We start from the raw sequence: 23068 nt of genomic DNA, 5'->3' as shown, positions 1-23068 counted from the left end.
TATTTTTTTGTATGAATGATTATATTTAATAAATAAAAAATAAGATAAGTTTTTTATTGTCGTCCAATTAAGATTTTCCCTTCTTATAAATATCTATTTAATTTTATTAATAAACAAAAATAAATTAATTATTAAATGAGAAATTAAGAAATATATAATATTGAAGAATAAATTAATTATTGTTGTAAAAAATTTTTTTTTTTGAAGTATTCCAAATAATATAGTATTGAAAGATATATCAGATTAATTATTGAAGGATACATTACAAAATAATATATAAAATAAACTATTTTTATTTTTAGTAAATATATTAAGGATATGAATGTAATTAAATAGACTATTAATTTTCTTATATAGATAGTAGATTTATATACGTTTAATTTGCTTATTTTAAAAATTATTATTATTAAATTTATAATAGACCCGTGAATTCGTACCTATCGGGTAATATGAAAAATAATATTAATATATAAAAATATATTTAAAAAATAGAGGAAAGACAAACAAAATATTATTAAATATAATTTAAAAATAGTCCAAGATTTGAAGAATGATTGAATAAAAATGTGGTATTATTTTACTTAGCCATCAATATACTTTTAAGAACAATAATTATAATGTGGAGTTATTTGAATTGACCATATTGGAATACACAAGATGGTAGTAATCATATTACTCATTATAGGTAATCGATGAAAAATATTCTAGGTAAATTACATTTAAGGTAATAATTTTGGCCCGATTAATTTATCCAATTCAACTCAGTGAATTTAATAAATTGGGTCAAGAATAATTTATAATTATTTTTTTACATTAATATAATTATCTGTCTAATTTACTTTTATGGGGATAGAGTGGAGATTGTAGATGGAGAAAAATGATTCAATTACTTTGAAAGATCAGAGTAGAGTGGAAGCGTGAATCATTCTATATAATAATTTCCAAAATTTATGACAAAAATAAACTTTTAGGCAGTACAAAGAACTTTTAGAATTACTCAACAACTATCCGCAAGAAATCTAAACTCACTATAATGAGTTGATTCTATTTGATTTCATGAAACATTAAGAATCTATCATTAATATATAGTTTTATATCCAACTCCAACCCAACCTTAGCCAATTCAGAAGCATAGCAAGAAGCACAGCAACAAACTTAGTATTCATTCTACAATCTCAGATTACTGGTGCAGATAAATAACATTAATAAAAAGAAAACAAAGTGAATAGTAGAAATTCTAGATGTATTCAAGATAAACACCACAAAATTGAGTCTGATTTCTGCATAAATAATAGCTCTGTCTAAACAACAAATTAAAGATAAAAAAATACCAAAAATAACAGAAAATCCAAAAAAATCATTCAGAAAACAAACAAACTAATACCCTCCCTTCAAATCGTTAACCACGTCATAAGAATTGGAGTATCTGTTTCCAAAGTAGCTCCTTCAACCTTGAAACCAGGCTTAGGTCCCTCCGGCTTGCGCTTTGTGTTAATAACCTCACCTTTTGCCTTCGTCTCTGCATTCAGTTTATCATTTTGAATCTTCCTCAAACGAAACTCCTTAGTGCACCTAGATGGCATCACATGGTCAACACAAACATGAATCCATTTCATGAACCAGATTCCATAAACTATTACAAAAACAACATCAAAAGTATAGATCAGATTAACTTGAGTTAAGGTGAGATTTATACCTATTTGTTAACTTAAACACCGATGGCGCGTTTGGTAACATTCCAGACACGGCCGATACGACCATGGTAGAACTTGTGAGGCATACCTTTGTGAACGACGTCGTTAACCATAATGTCGACATAATCGCCTTGGTTTAGGTTCAGAGGTATGTTGCTAGGGAGATCGTCCCCTTCTTCCTGAAGGGGCGAGAGAACGAAGCTCTCGTGCGAGATCTCAACCCATGACCTGCAAGCATCTTTTTTAGGGCGATGGAAGATGCAAGGATTTAGGAATGGATGATTTAATATATATGATGAAGAAGAATACGATAGGGCAATGGATTACATGGAGAACATTACTTGCACAGACCTCAACAATAAGAATTGAATTTAGCCACCTCATTGAATGTGCAGAGCGGCAAGCATGAGACTATTTTCCTTGGAACGCGAATTTTATTGAATAGGGGAGTTGTGATAGGATTAATTTTGTATTCATTTTCTGATGGGGCACGTGAATGTTAATGATGGAACAAAATCTTAATGATTAATTTGAATAAAAATGATTAATGCTAACAAAATTAATTTATTAAGATTTAAAAATCCTGAAATGACGTTTTTAACCCTAAAGATTGAGTAATTCATGGATTACTTTAGGATGAGTATGTAATTAGATGGGGTTTCAAAATTCTTATTATAGTAGTAGATTATGTATTTTTTAGGTTTTATTTTTGTAAGAATTAAATTATTTATTATTTTTTTATTTAAATGTTGAATAAGATAAGTTGTGATACATTAATATAATGTTATATATTATTTCTTTTTGGGTCATGCTAACGTCTGCCCTAAGGGCACATGTTAAGGATATTATAATTAGAAAAAGTTAAATGTAATTAAATGCAATAGAGTCATATTTAAAGTTTCGATATATTAAATGCACGCGTTCCAAGAGAATATTTCTATAAATATCTCATTAACTTGTGCCCTTGGGGCACATGTTAGCTTTTTCCATTCTTTTTTATGTTTCTTGTTAAAAAATTACATTAATAGTATTATGATCTATACTTTAAAATAATTTATTTTTAAGAGTTACAGCAAATAAAAAAAATAAAATGTGATTCATACTAATTTATATATATATATATATATATATATATATATATATATATATATATATATATATATATATATATATATATATATATATAATTAATCAAAAATATAAATCAAATCAATTATTTTAAATTTTAAGAAATAAATGATATAACAACAAGTTGTATGTTCAATAAAAATAATTTATTACAACCACTTTAGATAACAAAAAATATATTTTTTGCAACAACTACAGTCATCGTGATATCTCTAATAAGGCAACAATGTTTTTTTGTTGCAAAAACAATAGTTACGACAGCGACATTAAATATCGTTGCAAAACTTTTCACAACAGCACTTATACCAACGATATGCAACGATAATTTTTTGTTGCGAAAAGTACACAAGAATACCTACAAAAAAACACAAAAACTATCAAACGGTATAAAAGTATATGAAAATACAACTATTCACAAAGTATATGTATTTATACATAAAACGGGGAATTATTCAACGAATATCAACAAAAGTCTCAATAAGTGTCACAATACATATATACAAAATAAGTACATTTTGACACTTGTCAGTTTTGCGGCAAGAGCAAATGTTTTTGAGTAGTTCGTGCCATAGGTTTGAATGAAACTCTTTCCATTAAGTGATATGTTGTGTCATCATGGGGAGCAACCACATTGAGTCAATACAAACACACAGGGTAAAGAGACACCGCTTATTCACCCAAAACCTTAAGGTGATAAGTGTGTGGATTCTCTCACTTATAAAGTGTTCAACCTCCACTTTCCAAGCAATGTGGGACTAACAACTCACACTTGTACATAACAATCTCCCCCTCAAATGTGAGTTCATCCACTATTCTCCCCCTCAAGCAGAAGCTCTTTCATCCACATACACTTGTACCGCCATTAGGAGCACTACAACGGGACATGCCGCCTTACCACCATATTGTCAAGAAGATTTCAATATAAGGAACTGGTCCCATAATTAAACCATCAACTCTGATACCATTGTTGGGTCAATTACAAAACACAAGTTAAAGAGACACCACATATTCACCATAAATCTTAAGGTGATAGGTGTGTGGGTTCTCTCACTTATAAAATGATCAACCTCTATTTTTTTAAGCAATGTGGGATTAACAACTTACACTTGTACACAACATAATCTGTATACATTTCAATTGAATTGTGTTAATTATACTTCATAATAAAAATCCATTTACTTCCCACAAAAGTTCCAAATAAAAAGGTGTCAAGTTTCTTCCTCGCCACTTAACTTCCAAGGAAAGCGACATATGATGCAAATTAGCGTGTGTTCGTACTGCCTCATGCAAATTGTATGATTTCAAAAGCAACCATGGAGTCATTCCAATCTAACATTAATTCCAGTGATATATCATTCCAATCTAACCTTTTAAATGTTTTGTTGTTATGATCATTCACTACCTTGTTCTTTTGTCCATGCTTTAATTGTGTAACCTCTATTACAATTTGCTAGATAACTTGAGGCAGGGTCATTTTCGTGTTTTAAGGTCGAGTCATGGTGTCAGTGAAGTGACTTTGTTCGTATAGTATACCATAGCCAGTTAAATGCATAATTTAGGGCCGACTTTAGCTCGCCTATGTCGGCTTAATCACTCTCTGAGGTCTCAGGTTGTTCTAGTGCCAAATGAGCCAAGGTCTCGTAATTCTAGGATTTCTTGGCTATTTATATCCATAATCATTCATAATACCTCAAACACAAAGCTTGTAGGGGCGAGGTGATTAAGGATAAGATGTAATTACTTTAGTTCTTCATAGACATATCAATTCACAAGTCCTCATGTACGAGGCATATAAGGGAAAATAGATTCGGTTAGAAGAAATTATGGTTCAGTCCCTCCCACAAGAGGCTTATAAAGAATCTAGGTGGTTGAGGATAAAAAACTTACTAGTCCAAAGTTCCCCAATTGTGAGGCCTTAAAGGGATAAAATGCTTAATAGCTCATCTCTAATCAAATCTTTAAGGTAAGTATATATAGACCATTTAACCTAGTATCGATATTGTAACACAGTGTGGTTTAAGGAAATATGTCATTTCTTTAGGCGAATGTATCGATCTCACATTAGCAGACCCTTCTTCCATGAGAAATATGGCATACAACTCACCATTAAAGATACAACGCAGTGTGACAAGCTTACCTTTATAACTTGACGAGTGCCTTAACTCACCTACACATATTTAAGTATTCTCTCAGTGTATCATGAGACACAAAGCAAGTGGACTGAGGTCCGAGATTATTTGAACTTGTCATTTTTAGTGTCTTGTTGAGTAAATCACAACCTAGCGAGTTCATTCACCCTGTTCTATGTGATATATATATATATATATATATATATATATATATATATATATATATATATAGAGAGAGAGAGAGAGAGAGAGAGAAGAGTTTAATATAAATAAAGAGAGTTAATTAATTTGGAATAAGAAATATTGGTGGAACAACGAAAGGCTTTTTGCAATAAGGATTGAATTGATTTTCCATATTGATTGATGTTGTGATAATTAACAATGGACCTCCTAAAGTATGGAATGTGGGACGACTCTTATGCATGGAGGGGATGGGAGGGAAATTTATAGAGGGAAATTTTGAAATTAAGGTTAATGAATTAGGGTTTAGTGATATTCCAAGTTACAAGCTTATAATATTAAGGAAGTTAATCCATTAACCCTAATATGGTAATAAATTAGCTAGTGTAAAGAGTCATCCTATTTGGTTAAACAAGTCAGTAATCAATTAAAGATATGTATAAAAAATTCCAGGTGTTTTATCAAATAATATAGACTTTAAAATTTATTTGAGTATGTGTGTGTGTATGATCTACCTTAGTATTTCGAGAGTTACTCTTATACCTTTACATTAAACTGATCACATAGACACGCGCTAAGTACATGACCAACGAGTTTTCACACTTCCCTCTTTCACATCATTAGAGCTTCAAGTTCTCATACTTGATCCAATATTGATTAAGCACTTCAACTAGAACTTGACTATTCTAACTTATGATAATTGAGATGACTTCTTGATTGGATGTCATCTTCAAAGATTGCTAGACAATTGTCACCAAAGGCTTTACCAAATGGTGTTTGACCTTAGTTGTTGTCATTTTAGAGGATACTTGATATTTAATATCATAAATAACATATTGACCATTGAATTATCTTGATATATGGAGACATGCTTCATAAAATATCGTTTGACATAATGTGTTGTCATCATAAAAACCAACACGATCATCTAGCGGTTGAAGATAATTGTATGTGAAAGCACATATGTTCGCACAAATAAAGTTCTAGTTGGTAATGCTCATATTTTGGAAGTCAAGTCAATTGGTTTATCAAAATTTAGATCTAATCTTATGTCTTATACTATGCTAAGTTTAAACAACTTACTTCATGTTCATAACATTAATATAAATCTAATCTTTGTATCTAAATTTGTAAAGGATAATAATGTGTATCTAGAGTTTCATTCTGAAAAATGTTATGTCAAGGCATCTAACCTGGAACTCCTTGAAGGTTTTATTGATGACTGTGGATTATACTTATTTAATAATCTACCTTTAGAAGCCTCAAGATAATTAATAAGAAATAAGTCTCAAAATGTGTGTCATATTGTAAATAATACTATTGCTATTAATAGTTCTACTAATGCAGGTTCTAGTTCCAATATGTGCATTTGTAATTTTAGACTAGATCATGAAAATCCTATATATATTCACAATATTCTTGACTAGTGTAATATACATTTGAGTAATAAAAGTTTTGTCGAATTTTGTAATTCTTATCTAGGCAAATCTCATAGAATGCATGATCCCATTGTCTAAAACTAGGTATGCTTATCCTTTTGAATTAATACATATTGACTTGTGGGGTCTTCCCCTACTCTTTCAAGTACTAAATACTTCTATTATATTGCTTTTGTAGATGCTTTCACCAAATACACTTAGATCTATCTACTCAGACAAAAAGTTGATGCACTACCTGATTTCAAGTTATTTCAAATATATATTGGAACTCAATTCAATTCCAATATTAAAGATCTCCAATATGATTACATGGGAGAGTTATGTCTTTCACTAAGTATCTCAATTAGCTTGGAATTAGGCACAAGATAACATTTCCTCACACATCACACTAGAATAGAAGAATTGAAAGGAAGCACATGCAAATAGTTGAAATGAGGCTCATTTTTATGGCTCATGCATCCTTGTGAATAAATTTTTGGGACCATAGCTTTATAAATTTTGTGGATCTAACTAATAGGCTTCCTACAACTGCATTGCCTCGGTTCAATTCACCCTTCTATTCCTTTCACAATAAGTTACATGATTACAAGCCCATCAAAGTATTTGGTTGTGCTTGCTTTCCATTCCCAAGGCCTTATAATCAACATAAGTTACGGTTTATAATCTCTCAGTGTGTCTTCTTGAGAGTATCTCCTACATAGAAAGGATACAAATATCTCAATGGTGAAGGTAGAATATTCATTTCAAAGGATGTGGTGTTCAATGAAACCAAGTTTCCTTATCCCGACTTATATCCATTGTCACAAAAAACAGAGTAAGCTTATTCATCAACATTTCAAGGTGAGCCTACTCTACTTCTAGTATGTGGTCTAACTCATTCTATAGGTCATACTCAAAGCATGTCTCATATAAACACAAATTCTTGCATAATTCCTTAGTAGGAAATTACACAAACTAAGCCATTTGATCAAATTCAAGCTTTACATGTTGAACAAACATATGATCCATAAAAAAACTCCCAATGAACCTTAACCTACCACAAGTACACCTACTCATTCTTTTAGTATTGCTCACACCCTTAGTCCATATTGTTTTACAAATAGCATAGCCATTAAGTCACCTCAAGAAATTGACAACACATATTCCCTTTCTCAACATATCACATTAAGGTTTACTAAGTCACAATCTCCCTCCTTTCACATTCAACCTACCAAAACCTCTCTTTTTATCCATATTCATCATATTCTTACAAGAGCTAAAATTGATAAGTCTAAATCAAATTCCTTCCTTGTCCACTTAGAACCTAGCACCAGAAAATAGTCTTTGGCTCATCCTAAATGGGTTGAAAATGTGAAAGTTGAGTATAATTATATCTTAAAGAATCACACTTGGACTCTAACAAATCTTCCCCCTCACAAGACATTCATAGTATACAAGTGGGTCCTTAAAGTAAAAGAGAATCCAGATTAAAGGATAATAAATCCATAGGCTGCAGGAGGGATTTGACTTCCATGAAACCTTTTCCCTAGTTGTCAAACCTACCACACCATTCGTGTCATCTTAACCTTAGCCATCACTAACAAGTGGGATATCCAGCAGATCCATGTTAACAATGAATTTCTTAATGGAGATTTGCATGAAGAGGTGTACATGCAACAACCACCAGGGTTTAATAAAGCTAACCCTCAACTAGTTTGTAAACTTTACAAGGCTATATATGGATCAAAGCAGGCCCCTCATGCATGGTATGAAAATTTGCATCAGACCCTCATTCACTTTGGTTTTACTTCAAGCATGTGCGATCACTCATTATTTGTGTATAACCAAAATAACATTACACTTCATGCCCTTGTTTATGTTGATGATATTCTCATTATTGGATCGTCATCAACACTCTTTCATGAGCTTATCCCTCAACTAAATCTTAAATTTGCACTTAAGCAACTTGGTGCTCCTCATTACTTCCTTGGAGTTGAAGTTCATAAACAAGATGATGGGACCTTGTTACTTACTCAAACCAAGTACATTCATGATCTACTTTCTAAGGTCACCATGACTAGAGCTAAATTAGCTCCAACTCCTATGATGAGTACATGCAAATTAAGCAAACATGGCTCTAATGTGATGATTGATCCGTTTCTCTACAGATCCATAGTTGGTTCCCTTCAATATCTCACTCTTACACGCCCTGATATTGCATTTGTCGTGAATAAGGCATGCCAATTCATGACATAATCCTTAGATTCGCACTGGTCTGCAGTCAAGTGAATTCTTCGTTACTTGAGTGGCACGATAATGCATGGTTTATTGCTAGTCCCAATTGTCCCATCCTCTGGCTTCTCTTTGTGTGCCTATAGAAATTCAGACTGGGAAAGTGATCTAGATGATCGCAGATTAACCTCTGGCTCTTGCTTGTTCTTTGGTCCTAATCTTGTATCATGGAGTTCCAAGAAACAAGCACTTGTTGCATGTTCCAGTACAAAAGCATAATATTGTGTATTGACTCACACAACCTCTAAACTTTTGTGGCTTGAATTCTTACTTAGTGAACTTCACATTCCCTACTCTACAGTCTACACCCATGCTAATTTGTGACAACTTGAGTGCAGTCATGCTCTCACACAATCTGGTCCTACTTGCACGAACAAAGCACATCGAGTTTCACATTCACTTTGTTCCTTCCCTAACAGTTTGTGAACCTCTCCTTCCAAAATATCACAATACCATTAGAAGACATGGAAGGAAATCATTGTGACTAGGGCCTTTTATCATATCAAGTGTACCATTCTCAATTAATTTGATTAAAGTTCCCTGACAATTCAAAAAAGGAAAGGTAAAAGAGATTTTTCTTTCCTTAGTCCTCCTTTAGAAGAGAAATAACTTGTTTGACTATCATTTAGACAATATAGACAATGTTAATGTTTAAAAGTTTGGAGGGGAAGAGGGAGAAAAAACATTAAAAAGAGATGAATAGAGACAAAAGTAGATAAATCTTTACTCTTTGGTTTAATTTTTTTTGTCTTAAACTAGAAATTCATTTTAGTCTCTTAATTAAAAAAAAAGTTTCATAACGGTCTCTCAACTCTTCATAACGCACAATATTAATCTTTTTGTCTATTTTTAACAATGAATTTAGCGACTAATTTTTAAAAAAATTTTGTCGTTATAATTAGATAAAAAAAAGATTAACAATATATTTTGAAGACTTAAAGATCAATATAAACCTTTTTAAAATCAAGCAACTAAAATAAACCTCGAAATTAACATATGAGACAAAAAAATATTAAGTCTTATTTTTTTCCATAAATTTTTGTATAAGATGATAAATAAATATTTATGGATACATTTTTAATATTTAGATTATTATTAGATTTATTGAATTTATATAAAATTTTCAAAAGAAATAATATGACAATAAGTAATTCGATAGATAAAATCAAATCTTACAAAATTATTAAATTAGGTAACTGTAACAAAAGTTACTCTAGAATTATATAAAGGCAAACACACCACATTAAAATAAAACATGAGCTAAAATTTGGCAAACCGATTCTATTCATAAAATAATAACAAATGCCCCCATAATTTATTGCAAACTAAATAACTTTTTGGTTTGATAATTATCATAGTAATCCATTCTAAAAAGAAAACAAAAGAACTTTGCTTCATGAATGAAACAAAGCTCTCCCATCTCCAATATTCATTTGAGTGAGATGAATTTCTTGAGGAAGAAGGTGGTACTTGATACGATGAATCTCAAACATCTTTTTCATTTCCATGAGAAGTTCTGATATCCTAATGCTTCTCTCACCATAGTTTTGATGGTTAATGGTGTGTTGCACACTTAAACACAGCTTCAATTTGTCCACTTGATCTATTTGTTTTGCCATCACAGTGTGCTTTGGATTCCAATACTTTGGCTTGCTTTCAATGTACCTAATTGGTAACAAAAAGTGTGTATAAAAAAATGAAGTTTCCTTGTTGTTAAGTAGAATAAATAAAGAAAAAACTTACATTTGTATTGATTTCTTGAGTGCAATGATAGTCTCTATAGGAGTTGTAACATCAATGGTGAAATCGATTGAATCACGCATCTCGGGACTTCGATAAAAGTTGCTTATAGGCTTAGTGAGTAAGACCGCATTAGGGTAGTAAATTTTCTCATTGTCATATCGAAGAAACACGGTCGTCAATATATTCATCTCTTCCACAATCATCTGTAATTAAGTAGAGTATAAGTTAATTGAGTATCAGATCTATCTAATGTTTAGATACATTAATTATTCAATGAATCTTAAAAATTACGTACCTGAATACCATCAATGACACAACGGTCTCCTATGTCGAAAGGATGCATGATGAAGACAAAGATAATAGCTTCCAAGACAGTTTTGCAAGTGCCTTGAAAAGCAACTCCTATTAAAACTGTTTGTGTGATACAAAATAGTATTATCTTGATTGTTGCCACTTCCATCACCAAAAGTGTCACAATTATTATTATCACACACACAGCTGCACTTGCTAATTTGTGAAGTTGTTGCACTGCTGTTTTTGTATCATTGAGTGATTGTGCTAGGGCTTTTCTTTCATAATAAGCTCGAATCTGATTAAAAATTCACTAACAAGTAATTAATTATCAATAATAATAATTAATTTAGTTTTGAAGGCAAGACTTACCACCCAATTTCTAAATGAAGATCTGCTAATTTTTCCAGTTTCAAGAGCTCCTTCAAAGAGTGGAAATATGGTATGTATCTCAACCCTCTTCAAATATCTCATGAGATCCACCTCTTCAATATACCTTAAATAAATTATTGCAGTTAAGTTTCGAAATTGGATTTTAACAAATAATTTATTTATAATTAAAATTTATTAACTATCACTCACTTGATTAATTTGATTAATTTATAAATAATGATTAATTATGACTGTTAAGAATTCTACATCAGACAATAAAATGAATGACAAAATAAAATAAACCGATGTTAGAAAATATAAAATATTGATGATGCTTGGAGAATTGGACCACAAAGAAATGGGGTTTACAATTTTAGTGAAAATTTATTAAATGACAAAGGAATGAGGATACTGACACATGCACTATACATACAAAGTTTTATCATGGTGGTGGTATAAACCCCAAGTAATTGGATGGTAGGGTTGGACTAGGTTAAAAAAATGGTCAGAAAGCAATGCCAATGAACACTAAAATGCCATGATATGGACATATTGAGTAGAAAATTGAATATTGTTCTATATATGGATGGAATCTATTTTGCTATTGGGACAGGGAAAAAGGCCACTGAATGTGCATTGAAAAAAATAATTAAATGGAGGAGCATGTGAAATAGATTTGAAAGAGTAGTTATTTAAATATTGGAGTTCATTGTATAGCTATGATATTTTTGTGCAAAAGCTTGTGGTCCAAACCAAGCTCTTAAAGATATATAGGGTGATCATAACTCTTATGAAAATAGCTTGAGTTGTGAATGCATTAGTGGCTTGTGAAGGACATACATAGTGCATATGAGGTGGTTTGTGTTTTTGAGGCTGCAAGTTTAGTTGGCAAGCTCATCTCTGCACTTAGTGTTATGTTTTCTTACACTATTATGATAGTTCTTTTGTTTGTTTTTTAGATGATTTATATTATAAATATTAATATTTTTTATATTAATGTATAAATATAAATAAATGTTACAGTTAAATATTGAATCCCGTCCTAAAAATTTGCATTCATTTAAACTCAATTAACACATACAAATTAAACTATCCCACCCAATTCTTCGGTGTATTAACTTAATTGAATCTTTTCCCATATTGTTTATGGATTAGAGAGTATTAATATATATATTTTAAATATACTCGGACCTTTTAACATGTTTATATGTATGAGTGTGGTTTACGTGTTAATTAAGTTAAATAAATGTAAATTATTTTTCTATGATTTAGGCTATGTTTAGATTGATGGAATACAATGGAGTGGAGCAGAATGAAATGAAGTGGAATGAAATATAAATCTCACTCCATTGTTTGGTTTTTTTTTAAATGTCTCATACACCCCAAATTGAATGGAACAAAAATAGAGAATTGGATAAAATAAGACGGAATATATTTCATCATATTCCACTCCATTCCACCATCTTTTTACCAATCCAAACAATGAACCGTAATATTATTTCATTTCATTGTGCTCTGATCCATCGAGTTCTATCAATCTAAACATAGTCTTAATCTCTAACATTAATATTTATTTATATTTATGTGTTAATGTTAATAAGTTTTTGAAATTAATAAATCAATAATTAAAAGAATAATTAACATGTTTACAAATTTTTTAGTGTTAAAAGTAACCACTCAACATTTTGAACAAGAATTCTCATTAGAAAACATGTTAAATTTAACATTTTTGCAACAATTTGTATCAAAGTTAATAGCAAAAACTTACTTGGCACCAGGTTTAGCAACATTGTTAAAAATCTTCTGAGCACAACTTCTAGCTTCCCATTCACTACTAATCTCACTCTCTTTATTCCCAAAATCATCAACAGTCCTAGAAATAGTCGACAACCCAGAAGACCTAACATAGTTAACAAGCCTCTTAACACTCCAAACCGACCCACTACTCTCCATACTAAGTTTCCTCAGCTTCTCCATGTCAATCCTCCTCGACCCAAATCTCTTCATCTTCTTCCACCTCCCCGCCCCCACCGGCATCGTCTTCGACCCCGTCAAATGATGCTCTTTCGATATCTCCTCCCCGTACTCCATCGCCGGACCCGACAACGCGTCCAACACATAATGATGAAAAACACTCTCCTTCATCCTATCAAAATATGTTGTCACATGAAATGATGAAGCTAGCATTTTCACCAAAACAATTTTCACTAACCATATTGTTGCACCTACTAGAACAGCAACAAGTGCTTGGAACATCTTGTTGAGGAACTTATGGTTTTTCTTTTGGACATCATCGAAAACTACACTCCAATAGGACAATAAAACAAGACCTAGCCATAGACAATTACGAATGCTGTTTCTTAAACCGTAGATGAAGTATAGAACTTTTTCTCTTAGCATGAAGTTTCTTTCTATGATGAGAACGGTGAAACTAACTAACCAACTTGAAAATAAACGGCCACTAAATGTTACCATTGCCATTAAACACCATCTCCAAACTTCTAACCCTAATAAATGCATGTTTTTTATTTTTTTTATTACGAGAGAACAAACCAAGCATGTTAATATGTTTATAAATAGTATCCATTCAAAAACTAGCCTCCACTTCACTCTAAACTTTTTCTTTTTGTTTAACTTTGGATCTTCTTCGTTGTCGTCGTCTTCGTCGTCTGATTCTTGTTCCTTCCATTCGTAGTCGTCTTCTTCGTCGGAAGAGACTTTGTAGGAAGGTAGTTGAGTGTTTTCTTCTTCTTCAAAGGTAGGTAGTTTGTTGCGAGGTGTATGGTTGTATTCAAAGATTCTGGATTTGGGTTTGGAGAAGGTTAGACGGGTAAGAGTTTTGACTCTTGAGGGGTGTTTGGGTTTGTCTTGATGAGGTTCGGTGTTGTTGTTGTTGTGGTGAGTTTCAGTGTCCATTGTGGAAGGTTTAGGGTTTTGTTGTTGGTCAAGGAAGAGAACAACTTGATCTGAGGATTTTGTGTTCTCCATTTTAGTTGTATTGTGGGATAAGAGACTTAAGAGAGAGGAGCTAGCTAGACTTGAGTTTTGGAATGGTATGAGGGAAGGATACTCAAATTCTTTTAGTGGCACTATTAAATACTCTCCCGTCCATGTAATAACACATTTGTATACAAAGTTCTCTTAAAGGATTTCAGTTGATTTTTTTTTAATCCATAATAACTATTAAAGTGGTTGATTGCTAAACTAGTTGGTAGTTTAGAACTGATAAAGATGATTGATAGTTTATAACTAATAACTCATGATTGATGACTGCAAGCTGATAAATTAATTAAAGTGTTTGATAAAATCAGTCATTCAACTAGCCCATAAATATAAAATGATATAACTGTTTGGTATTCTTTGCATTTAATACATAATTGTTTTATTATAAATTAAAATCATGAGTCGTCCTGGCATGTCTGTGAGTTGATTTAAGCTGACCAAAAATCTTTCTAATGGCTTTGTAACTTCCTCAATGAACTTGTGTGACATGACGGATGGAGAATATTTGACATCATTCAAATTACGTTTATGAGATTTTGCCACAATGAATCCACGTGAAGGAAAAAATATCTAAACAATGCTCTCATTAGAACTGAAATGGGTAAATTTAAGAAAAATAAATAAAATGCGGGATTTGTCGTCTTACCGACCATATTCGCTGTCAAATGGTGGAAACAATTCTAATTAAGTGTGATTATTTTTAATCATTTTTAACTAATACTAATAAAATTTATTACTCACCATGTTATTTTAAAAAAAATTAAACTCTGAATTATATATTAAATAACACATTTAGTTTTAACAATTATGATAAACATGCTGTCAAAAAAAAAAAAAAACAATTATGATAAACATAAAATAAAAATACATGGACATATAATAAGAATACTTAGATGACTTTTACACCACTACCCAAAAGATTTACATCTAACGATACTAAACATAAGATTTACACCTATATCATTCTTAATACGTGGTTAGTCATATAGTATAATACCCTTTGAATTAGAAAATTTCTTTATCCCCATGTCTTCTTGGTCACCTCTGGTGAAAAACCCAAACTACCCCTAACTTCGGAAATGCATTTCTGAAATGCAAGAAAAAGGTGTTTTCAGAGATGCATCTTCGAAAGCGCCTTTTTTTTTGAAAAAATTGTCTTATTTCGGAAGTTCATTTCCGAAAACAGCATTTCAGAAGTTCATTTCCGAAATACTGCGCGTTTTGCAGATTAAGCAAAACAGCCCCCTCCCCCTAATCATTTACCCTAATCTTCTTCCAAACTCAACCCCAAGAGATTTTTGTGCAAACCAGTTCCAAGCTACCTTAAAGGCTCCATCTACTTGCTCTATTACATTCAAAAGTCCTCCAATCTATTCAATCGGTAAGCATTTTGATTTTAAGATCTATGATTAAAATGTATATTAGGGTGTTTACAAATAACAAAAAATGTATTAGGTTAGGTTTATACTGATATTTAGGATGTTTAGAATGCGTAGACATAGGTTTGATGTTTGATTTAGGGGTCTGCCATGGAAGTTGCAGAAAACTTCCTCGCAGGGGTGTTTCGGAAGTTCATTTCCGAAAACACCTCCATTCCCAGTTTCGGAAATGAACTTCCGAATTGTATCAGAAGTTCAATTTTTTTAGTTTTTTCTTTTGTGTGGCATATTAATTGATTTCAATTGTTTACAGGAACATGTCAGGCAACCAACCAGCACGCATCAGACAGGGTAGGGAGACCCAGACTGCGTCAGCTAGACGCGAGCGGGCGGCGGCGCAGCTGGCGTCGACACAGGGACGGGGGCAGGGCCGGGGACGACGTGTGCGAGTTCCCGTGGGCGAGGGAGAGGGTACATCTGCTTCAGGATCTTGGAGTCGGCTGGCTCGGGTATCTTCTTCCCGCCAGCGAGGGGAGGAGGAGGAGGAGGTGGCAGCAGTGCCCTACCACGAGCCGGAGGGGGTACCGGATGTTGACCCTCCAGCCGGGGAGGAGGATGAGCAGGAGGACAGCTATCCGGGAGGGCCCTTTGACACTTCCGTGCTGATTCACTACCACGATCACGTCGCTCGGCGTATCTGGAGGGAGAGGTATTTTTTATAATTTAACCGTTTATTTGTCACCATTTTTTATAATTTAACCGTTTATTTGTCGCTTATTTAATATATGTCGCTTATTTGTTTTTTTTGTAACAGGAGAGAGAGCCGTTGAAAATGGTGAACCACGCCCGGAAGATTTTCAGTCTGTTTAAACCAGCAGCTGAGTGGTTTAACGACCATGTGCGAGGTTTAGGGCTTAGCGGGCTCTGCATGACGGGGTACACCACCATCAGCACCGGCATGCAGAGGGCATTTGTGGAGCGCTGGCACAAGGAGACGTCCTCTTTCCACTTGCCGGTTGGGGAGATGACGATCACCTTGCATGACGTGCAGTGTCTTCTCCACCTGCCGATTAGGGGGCCGCTGTTGCACCACTCCCGGATCCAGAGGATCGAGGCCATTGAGTGGATGACGCTCTATTTAGGCATGGAGCACGAGGTTGCTCACTTTGAGTGCGTCACGACATCTGGGCCTCATGTCCGGTTCACCACACTGAGCTGCTATTTTGAGCACCACCTGGACGCGGCGGCAGAGGCTGTAACACCCCATGATTTCAGTTTATTAATTTAATTAAGATTTAAATTAAATAATTGGAATTTAGTATTTTAATTGGAAAATGATGGAATATGAGATATTGGGCTTATGGTGTGGTGATAGTAAAAGGGGGGGTGCTAACTAGTTAGGCCTTTTACTAAGTTGTGATATTTTATTTTATTTTATTTTCATAAAATAAGAAAGAAAGGAATCATTTGGGGAGAAAAGGAAGAACACGTGAAAAGAAGAGAAGAGAAAGAGGCAAGAACGTGAAACCGGAAGGAGAGCACTCAAGAGATTCATCAAGGTAAGGGGGGACTCTTCCTTTTAGTATCTCTTATGTGATCTTAGGTGATAGGTAGATTGATGTATGGTTTGATTCAATTAGACATTGGGATTGTTAGGTTAGGGTGTTCTAATTTGGATTGATTTGATGATGATTGTGTGAACTATTTGGTTAATAATGCGTTAAATGATGTTTTTGTGGTGTGTAATTGGATATATGATGATCGTATGCCTGTATGTGATGTCTGGAATTGTTTTTGGGTGGAAGGGGAGTGAAATCGCAGGGTCTGTCGCAGACTTGGGGTTTGCTGAAATCGCAGGTCCGCTGAGCGGTGGGGGGTCCGCTGAGCGGAGGTCCCAACGTAGTTCGCTTCTGTTTGATGTTGCTTGAGGTCCGCTGAGCGGGGGTTGGAAGGGTTTCGCTTCTGCCTTGCTCCGCTGAGCGAATCTTGCTGTGTGTAAAATTTTCCAAACTTCAAAATAACGTATCTTTTGATCCGTGAATCATTTCTTAGTGCCGTTTTGGGCGTTGTGCAAGTAATTAAGTGTTTTATAAGATGGATGATGAATATTGGTATTATCCGACTTTATTTCCTTAAAAACTAGATTTAATTACTTGATGAGAATTGAACATTGTGTGCATATGAGATAGGTGTGACAATGTGTTTGATGTGATGATGAATTGGTGTGATTTGTTATTATGATTGTGATGGATGCATGACTATTTGAATGATGTTGAAAACATGTACATACTTATTCGGTGATGTGGTGTTGAGATGAGTTGCTCATCGTGATTTAGTGTGTTTTAAGTATGTTATATGTGTTTCATTCATTCATGTGCATTGATGTTGGATCCCGGTGAGGTTTGGATCGTTGGTGGACATATTTCCCATTGTGTGGAAATTGTGTCGGTGGGCCGTATCTCGATGAGGCGTAGATCGGTTAGGTGGATTGATTCCACGGTTTATTGGTACCACATGCATAGTGTCAGTTGTGTCATATGCATTTTGTCATAATATGATTGTATGGACTTCTGAAGTATGTGTTGTAATCTATTATTGTGTGAATTAATAATGGATGTGAATCTGAATATGTATAATTGGGTGAACGGTATATTATGATGATTGTTGCTTATGAATTGCATAATATTTACTAATTGAGAATGAGACTCACCCTTACATGTTGTCATTTTCAGATTGAGGAGTAGCGGCATTAGTGCTTGGTGAGGATGACTCATAGAGTTTATCCGTTTATGTTGGGTCGTGTCGGTCATGCTCTGATCTGTAACACTGGGGAACGATAGTTGTAGAAGTTTTTATGAACTTATCCATTTTATTTGATGCTGAAATATGATTCCATTTGGTTGTATTTGATGATGTTTAGTATTCCGCTGTGATAAACATGATTATGTTTTGGTGAACCGTTTCCTAATGAAGCATGACTTTGACCTTAGTTGATTTATTTATTTTAAATAATTGTGGCACCCTTGTGCATATGTTTTACTCTGATTAATTATTAAATTCACCGCGGGGTTTATAAGGGTGTTACAATAGTGGTATCAGAGCATAGTCGGTCGTTTGAGTCAGAGTCTTAGTGTCAGCTAATCCCTCGTATGTGAATAGTGTAAGGTTGACACTATCGATACTTCTTGTTCTAATGAATATTGTTTAATATTTAGCAGAACAATGGCTGGAAGAGGAGGAAGAAACGACGATGCAATTGCTGAGGCTTTGGGCATGATTGCTGGGGTACTGGGAGGGAATGTCAATGGAGTCGGTATTGGTGCTGACAGGCAGCTGAACAGTTTCCAGCGGAACAATCCTCCGTTGTTCAAGGGCACACATGATCCTGAAGGTGCTCAGAAATGGCTTAAGGAGATCGAGAGGATTTTCAGAGTCATCGATTGTGCTGAGAACCTGAAAGTGAGGTATGGTACACATATGTTGTCCGAAGAAGCTGATGACTGGTGGATTGCTACCAGGGCTGAATTGGATGCTGATGGTGTAGCTATCTCCTGGGCTGTGTTCAAGAGGGAGTTTCTGAGGAGGTATTTTCCTGAAGATGTTCGAGGCGGGAAAGAGATTGAATTTTTGGAGCTGACTCAGGGTAATATGACTGTACCAGAGTATGCTTCGAAATTTGTCGAGTTGGCGAAGTACTACGTTCACTACAACAATGACGAGGCGAGTGAATTCTCAAAGTGCATCAAGTTTGAGAATGGTCTTCGTGATGAGATCAAGCAGGGGATCAGGTACTAGAGAATTCGGCGATTTGTCGATTTGGTGGACTGTAGTAGGATTTTTGAAGAGGATAACCTTAAGCTGAAGTCATCTCACTCTCGCGAGTTGGTTGACAAGAAAGGTAAGAAGCCTATGGATAGAGGTAAGCCATATGGTAGAGGGAATCCTAGAACTGGAGATTGGAAGAGGCCTAGTGGGGGAGATTCTGGTGCTCCCGTTAGGTGCTACAACTGTGGAGAGACTGGGCATAGAAGGAATGAGTGCAAGGGTGGAGAGAAGAAATGCTTCAAGTGTGGTAAGGCGGGTCATATTGCTTCAGATTGTAGGATGAAGATTGTGACTTGCTACAATTGCGGCGAAGAGGGTCACATCAGTCCGCACTGCACTAAACCGAAGAAGGATCAGGTTGGTGGAAAAGTCTTTGCCTTGTCTGGGTCAGAGACTACTCCAGAAGATCGTCTAATTAAAGGTACGTGTTTTATCCATGACACACCTTTAGTTGCTATTATAGATACTGGAGCGACTCATTCGTTCATTTCAATGGATTGTGCTAAACGATTGGGATTAGAAATATCTGTTATTCATGGAAGTATGGTTATTGACACTCCTGCGTCGGGTTCAGTAACTACTTCTTCTGCTTGTTTGAACTGTCCTGTTGACATATTTGGTAGAAAGTTTGGAATGGACTTAGTGTGCCTTCCTCTTGAAGGACTTGACGTCATATTGGGAATGAACTGGTTGCAATTTAATCGAGTTCATATCAATTGTTTTACGAAGACAGTTATCTTTCCTGAAGAGGTTAGTGTTGAAGATTTGACTATGTCAGTCAAACAGATGAATTTAGCTGTCAATGATGGAGCAGTGGTATTTATGTTGTGTTCTTCGATGGAGGTGACAGGGGGCGATAATACTGGTGAGCTACGAGTAGTGAATGAGTATCCGGAAGTGTTTCCAGAAGATGTTAGTGAGTTGCCACCTGAAAGAGAAGTGGAGTTCGCTACAGAATTGATTCCTGGAACTAGTCCTGTGTCGATGGCACCGTACCGCATGTCGGCATCAGAATTGGCTGAACTGAAGAAACAGTTAGAGGAATTGTTGGAAAAGAAGTTTATTCGTCCTAGTGTGTCACCGTGGGGTGCGCCGGTACTGTTAGTTAAGAAGAAAGAAGGTTCAATGAGGCTGTGTGTTGATTATAGACAACTGAACAAAGTGACAATCAAAAAACGATATCCTTTGCCGAGGATTGATGATTTGATGGACCAGTTGGTTGGAGCTTGTGTATTTAGCAAGGTTGATTTAAGGTCTGGATATCATCAAATTCGTGTGAAGGCAGAAGATATTCAGAAGACGGCATTCCGAACGAGGTATGGACATTATGAATATTCTGTTATGCCATTTGGTGTTACTAATGCACCTGGTGTTTTCATGGAGTATATGAATAGGATATTTCACCCGTATCTTGACAAGTTCGTGGCAGTGTTCATTGACGACATTCTAATTTACTCGAAGAGTGATGAAGAACATGCAGAGCATCTAAGAGTGGTGTTGGAGTTATTGAAAGAGAAGAAGTTGTATGCGAAATTGTCTAAATGTGAATTCTGGTTGAAGGAAGTAAGTTTTCTTGGCCACGTAATTTCGAAGAACGGTATCGCAGTGGATCCTACGAAGGTAGAAGCAGTATCTCAGTGGGAGACGCCGAAGAATGCTTCAGAGATTCGTAGTTTTCTTGGTCTGGCAGGTTACTATAGAAAGTTCATTGAGGGATTTTCGAAGTTGGCATCACCAATGACTAAGTTAACAAGAAAAGGACAAGAATTTGTATGGGATTCAGAATGTGAAAAAGGTTTCCAAGAATTGAAGAAAAGATTGACAAGTGCTCCAATCTTAATTTTGCCTAATCCAGAGAAGTCTTTCAATGTGTACTGTGATGCTTCACTGATGGGTTTAGGTGGTGTTTTGATGCAAGATAAGCAGGTAGTGGCCTATGCTTCAAGACAGTTGAAAATTCATGAAAAGAATTATCCAACTCATGATTTGGAATTGGCGGTTGTGGTGTTTGTGTTGAAGTTGTGGAGACATTATCTCTATGGTTCTCGATTTGAGGTATTCAGCGATCATAAGAGTCTGAAGTATCTCTTCGATCAGAAAGAACTCAATATGAGGCAGAGAAGATGGTTAGAATTTCTGAAGGACTATGATTTCGGTTTGAATTACCATCCTGGTAAAGCAAATGTTGTTGCTGATGCATTGAGCAGGAAGTCTTTGCATATGTCTATGCTAATGGTGCGAGAATTGGATTTAATTGAGCAATTCCGAGATTTGAGTTTGGTATGCGAAAGTGCTTCTAATAGCGTCAAGTTGGGGATGTTAAAGTTGACTAATAGTATCCTTGAAGAAATTAGAAGCGGACAGAAATCTGACGTTGGCTTGGTAGATAAGTTGACATTGATTAACCAAGGTCGAGGAGGTGAATTCCGAATTGACGAGAATGGTGTCATAAGGTTTGGAGACCGAGTGTGTGTACCCGATGTTGCTGAGATCAGAAAGAGTATTCTGGAAGAAGGACACCGGAGTGGATTGAGCATTCATCCTGGTGCTACCAAGATGTATCATGATTTGAAGAAGCTATTTTGGTGGCCTAGAATGAAGAAGGAAATTGCCGAGTTTGTTTATGCTTGCTTAATTTGTCAGAAGTCGAAAATTGAGCATCAGAAACCGTCTGGAATGATGGAACCGTTGTTTGTTCCGGATTGGAAGTGGGATGGAATGTCTATGGACTTTGTATATGGTTTACCTAGAACGAGCAGGAATTGTGATTCTATCTGGGTTATTGTAGACCGGTTGACAAAATCTGCTCACTTTATTCCAATAAGAATGGATTATCCGATGGAGAAGTTGGCTCAGTTGTATGTTGAGAAGATAGTGAGTTTGCATGGTGTTCCAGCTAGTATTGTGTCGGATAGAGATCCGAGATTTACTTCTAAGTTCTGGACAGGATTGCAGGAAGCCTTGGGTACTAAGTTGAGGTTGAGTTCTGCTTATCATCCGCAGACAGATGGACACACGGAGAGAACGATTCAATCGTTAGAGGATTTGCTACGAGCTTGTGTATTAGAAAAAGGTGGTGCTTGGGATAGTTATTTACCTTTGGTTGAGTTTACCTACAATAATAGTTATCATTCGAGTATTGGTATGGCTCCGTTTGAAGCATTGTATGGTAGGAGATGTAGAACACCTTTGTGTTGGTACGAATCTGGAGAAAACACGGTGGTTGGACCGGAGATTGTACAACAAACTACAGAAAAGATCAAGATGATTCAGGAAAAGATGAGAGCTTCTCAGAGTCGTCAGAAGAGTTACCATGACAAGAGAAGGAAGGATATTGAATTTAAGGAAGGAGATCATGTATTCATGCGAGTTACTCCGATGACTGGTATTGGGAGAGCCTTGAGGTCGAAGAAGTTAACTCCGCGTTTCATTGGTCCATTTCAGATTACTAAGAAGATTGGGAAGGTTGTTTATCAGATTGCTTTACCGCCTGCACTCGCTAATTTGCATGATGTGTTTCACATATCTCAGTTGAGGAAATACATTGCAGATCCGTCTCATGAGATTCAAGTAGATGATATACAGGTGCAAGATAATCTGACTGTAGAGACGTT

At 35.0% G+C, this 23068-nt stretch overlaps 1 protein-coding gene and 1 pseudogene across 1 annotated transcript; both read right to left on the bottom strand.

The window, feature by feature from the left end:
* Positions 1–1377: 1377 nt before the first annotated feature.
* On the bottom strand, positions 1378–1932 carry LOC131609337 (large ribosomal subunit protein eL21x/eL21w-like; annotated as a pseudogene).
* Positions 1933–10107: 8175 nt separating this feature from the next.
* LOC131609331 (mechanosensitive ion channel protein 10-like) lies at positions 10108–14339 on the bottom strand. The gene is made up of 5 exons (XM_058881017.1): positions 13016–14339; positions 11248–11371; positions 10880–11173; positions 10585–10787; positions 10108–10506 (listed from the first exon to the last, which is right to left on the bottom strand). Exons 1-5 carry the CDS (start codon positions 14233–14235, stop codon positions 10236–10238), a joined length of 2112 nt encoding a protein of 703 aa, XP_058737000.1. The 5' UTR covers positions 14236–14339; the 3' UTR covers positions 10108–10235.
* Between the last annotated feature and the right edge of the window lie 8729 nt (positions 14340–23068).

Source organism: Vicia villosa, linkage group LG1 (genome assembly GCF_029867415.1).
Source record: "Vicia villosa cultivar HV-30 ecotype Madison, WI linkage group LG1, Vvil1.0, whole genome shotgun sequence".
In the NCBI taxonomy this organism is placed as follows: Eukaryota; Viridiplantae; Streptophyta; class Magnoliopsida; order Fabales; family Fabaceae; genus Vicia; species Vicia villosa.
This window is presented reverse-complemented; position numbering and strand designations above follow the sequence as displayed.

Coding starts and splice junctions, on each gene's coding strand:
- LOC131609331 (XM_058881017.1), bottom strand. CDS start 14,235: ATGGAGAACACAAAATCCTCAGATCAAGTTGTTCTCTTCCTTGACCAA. Junction 11,372..13,015: donor GTTGCTAAACCTGGTGCCAA/GTAAGTTTTTGC, acceptor AATTTATTTAAG/GTATATTGAAGAGGTGGATC. Junction 11,174..11,247: donor CTTCATTTAGAAATTGGGTG/GTAAGTCTTGCC, acceptor ATTTTTAATCAG/ATTCGAGCTTATTATGAAAG.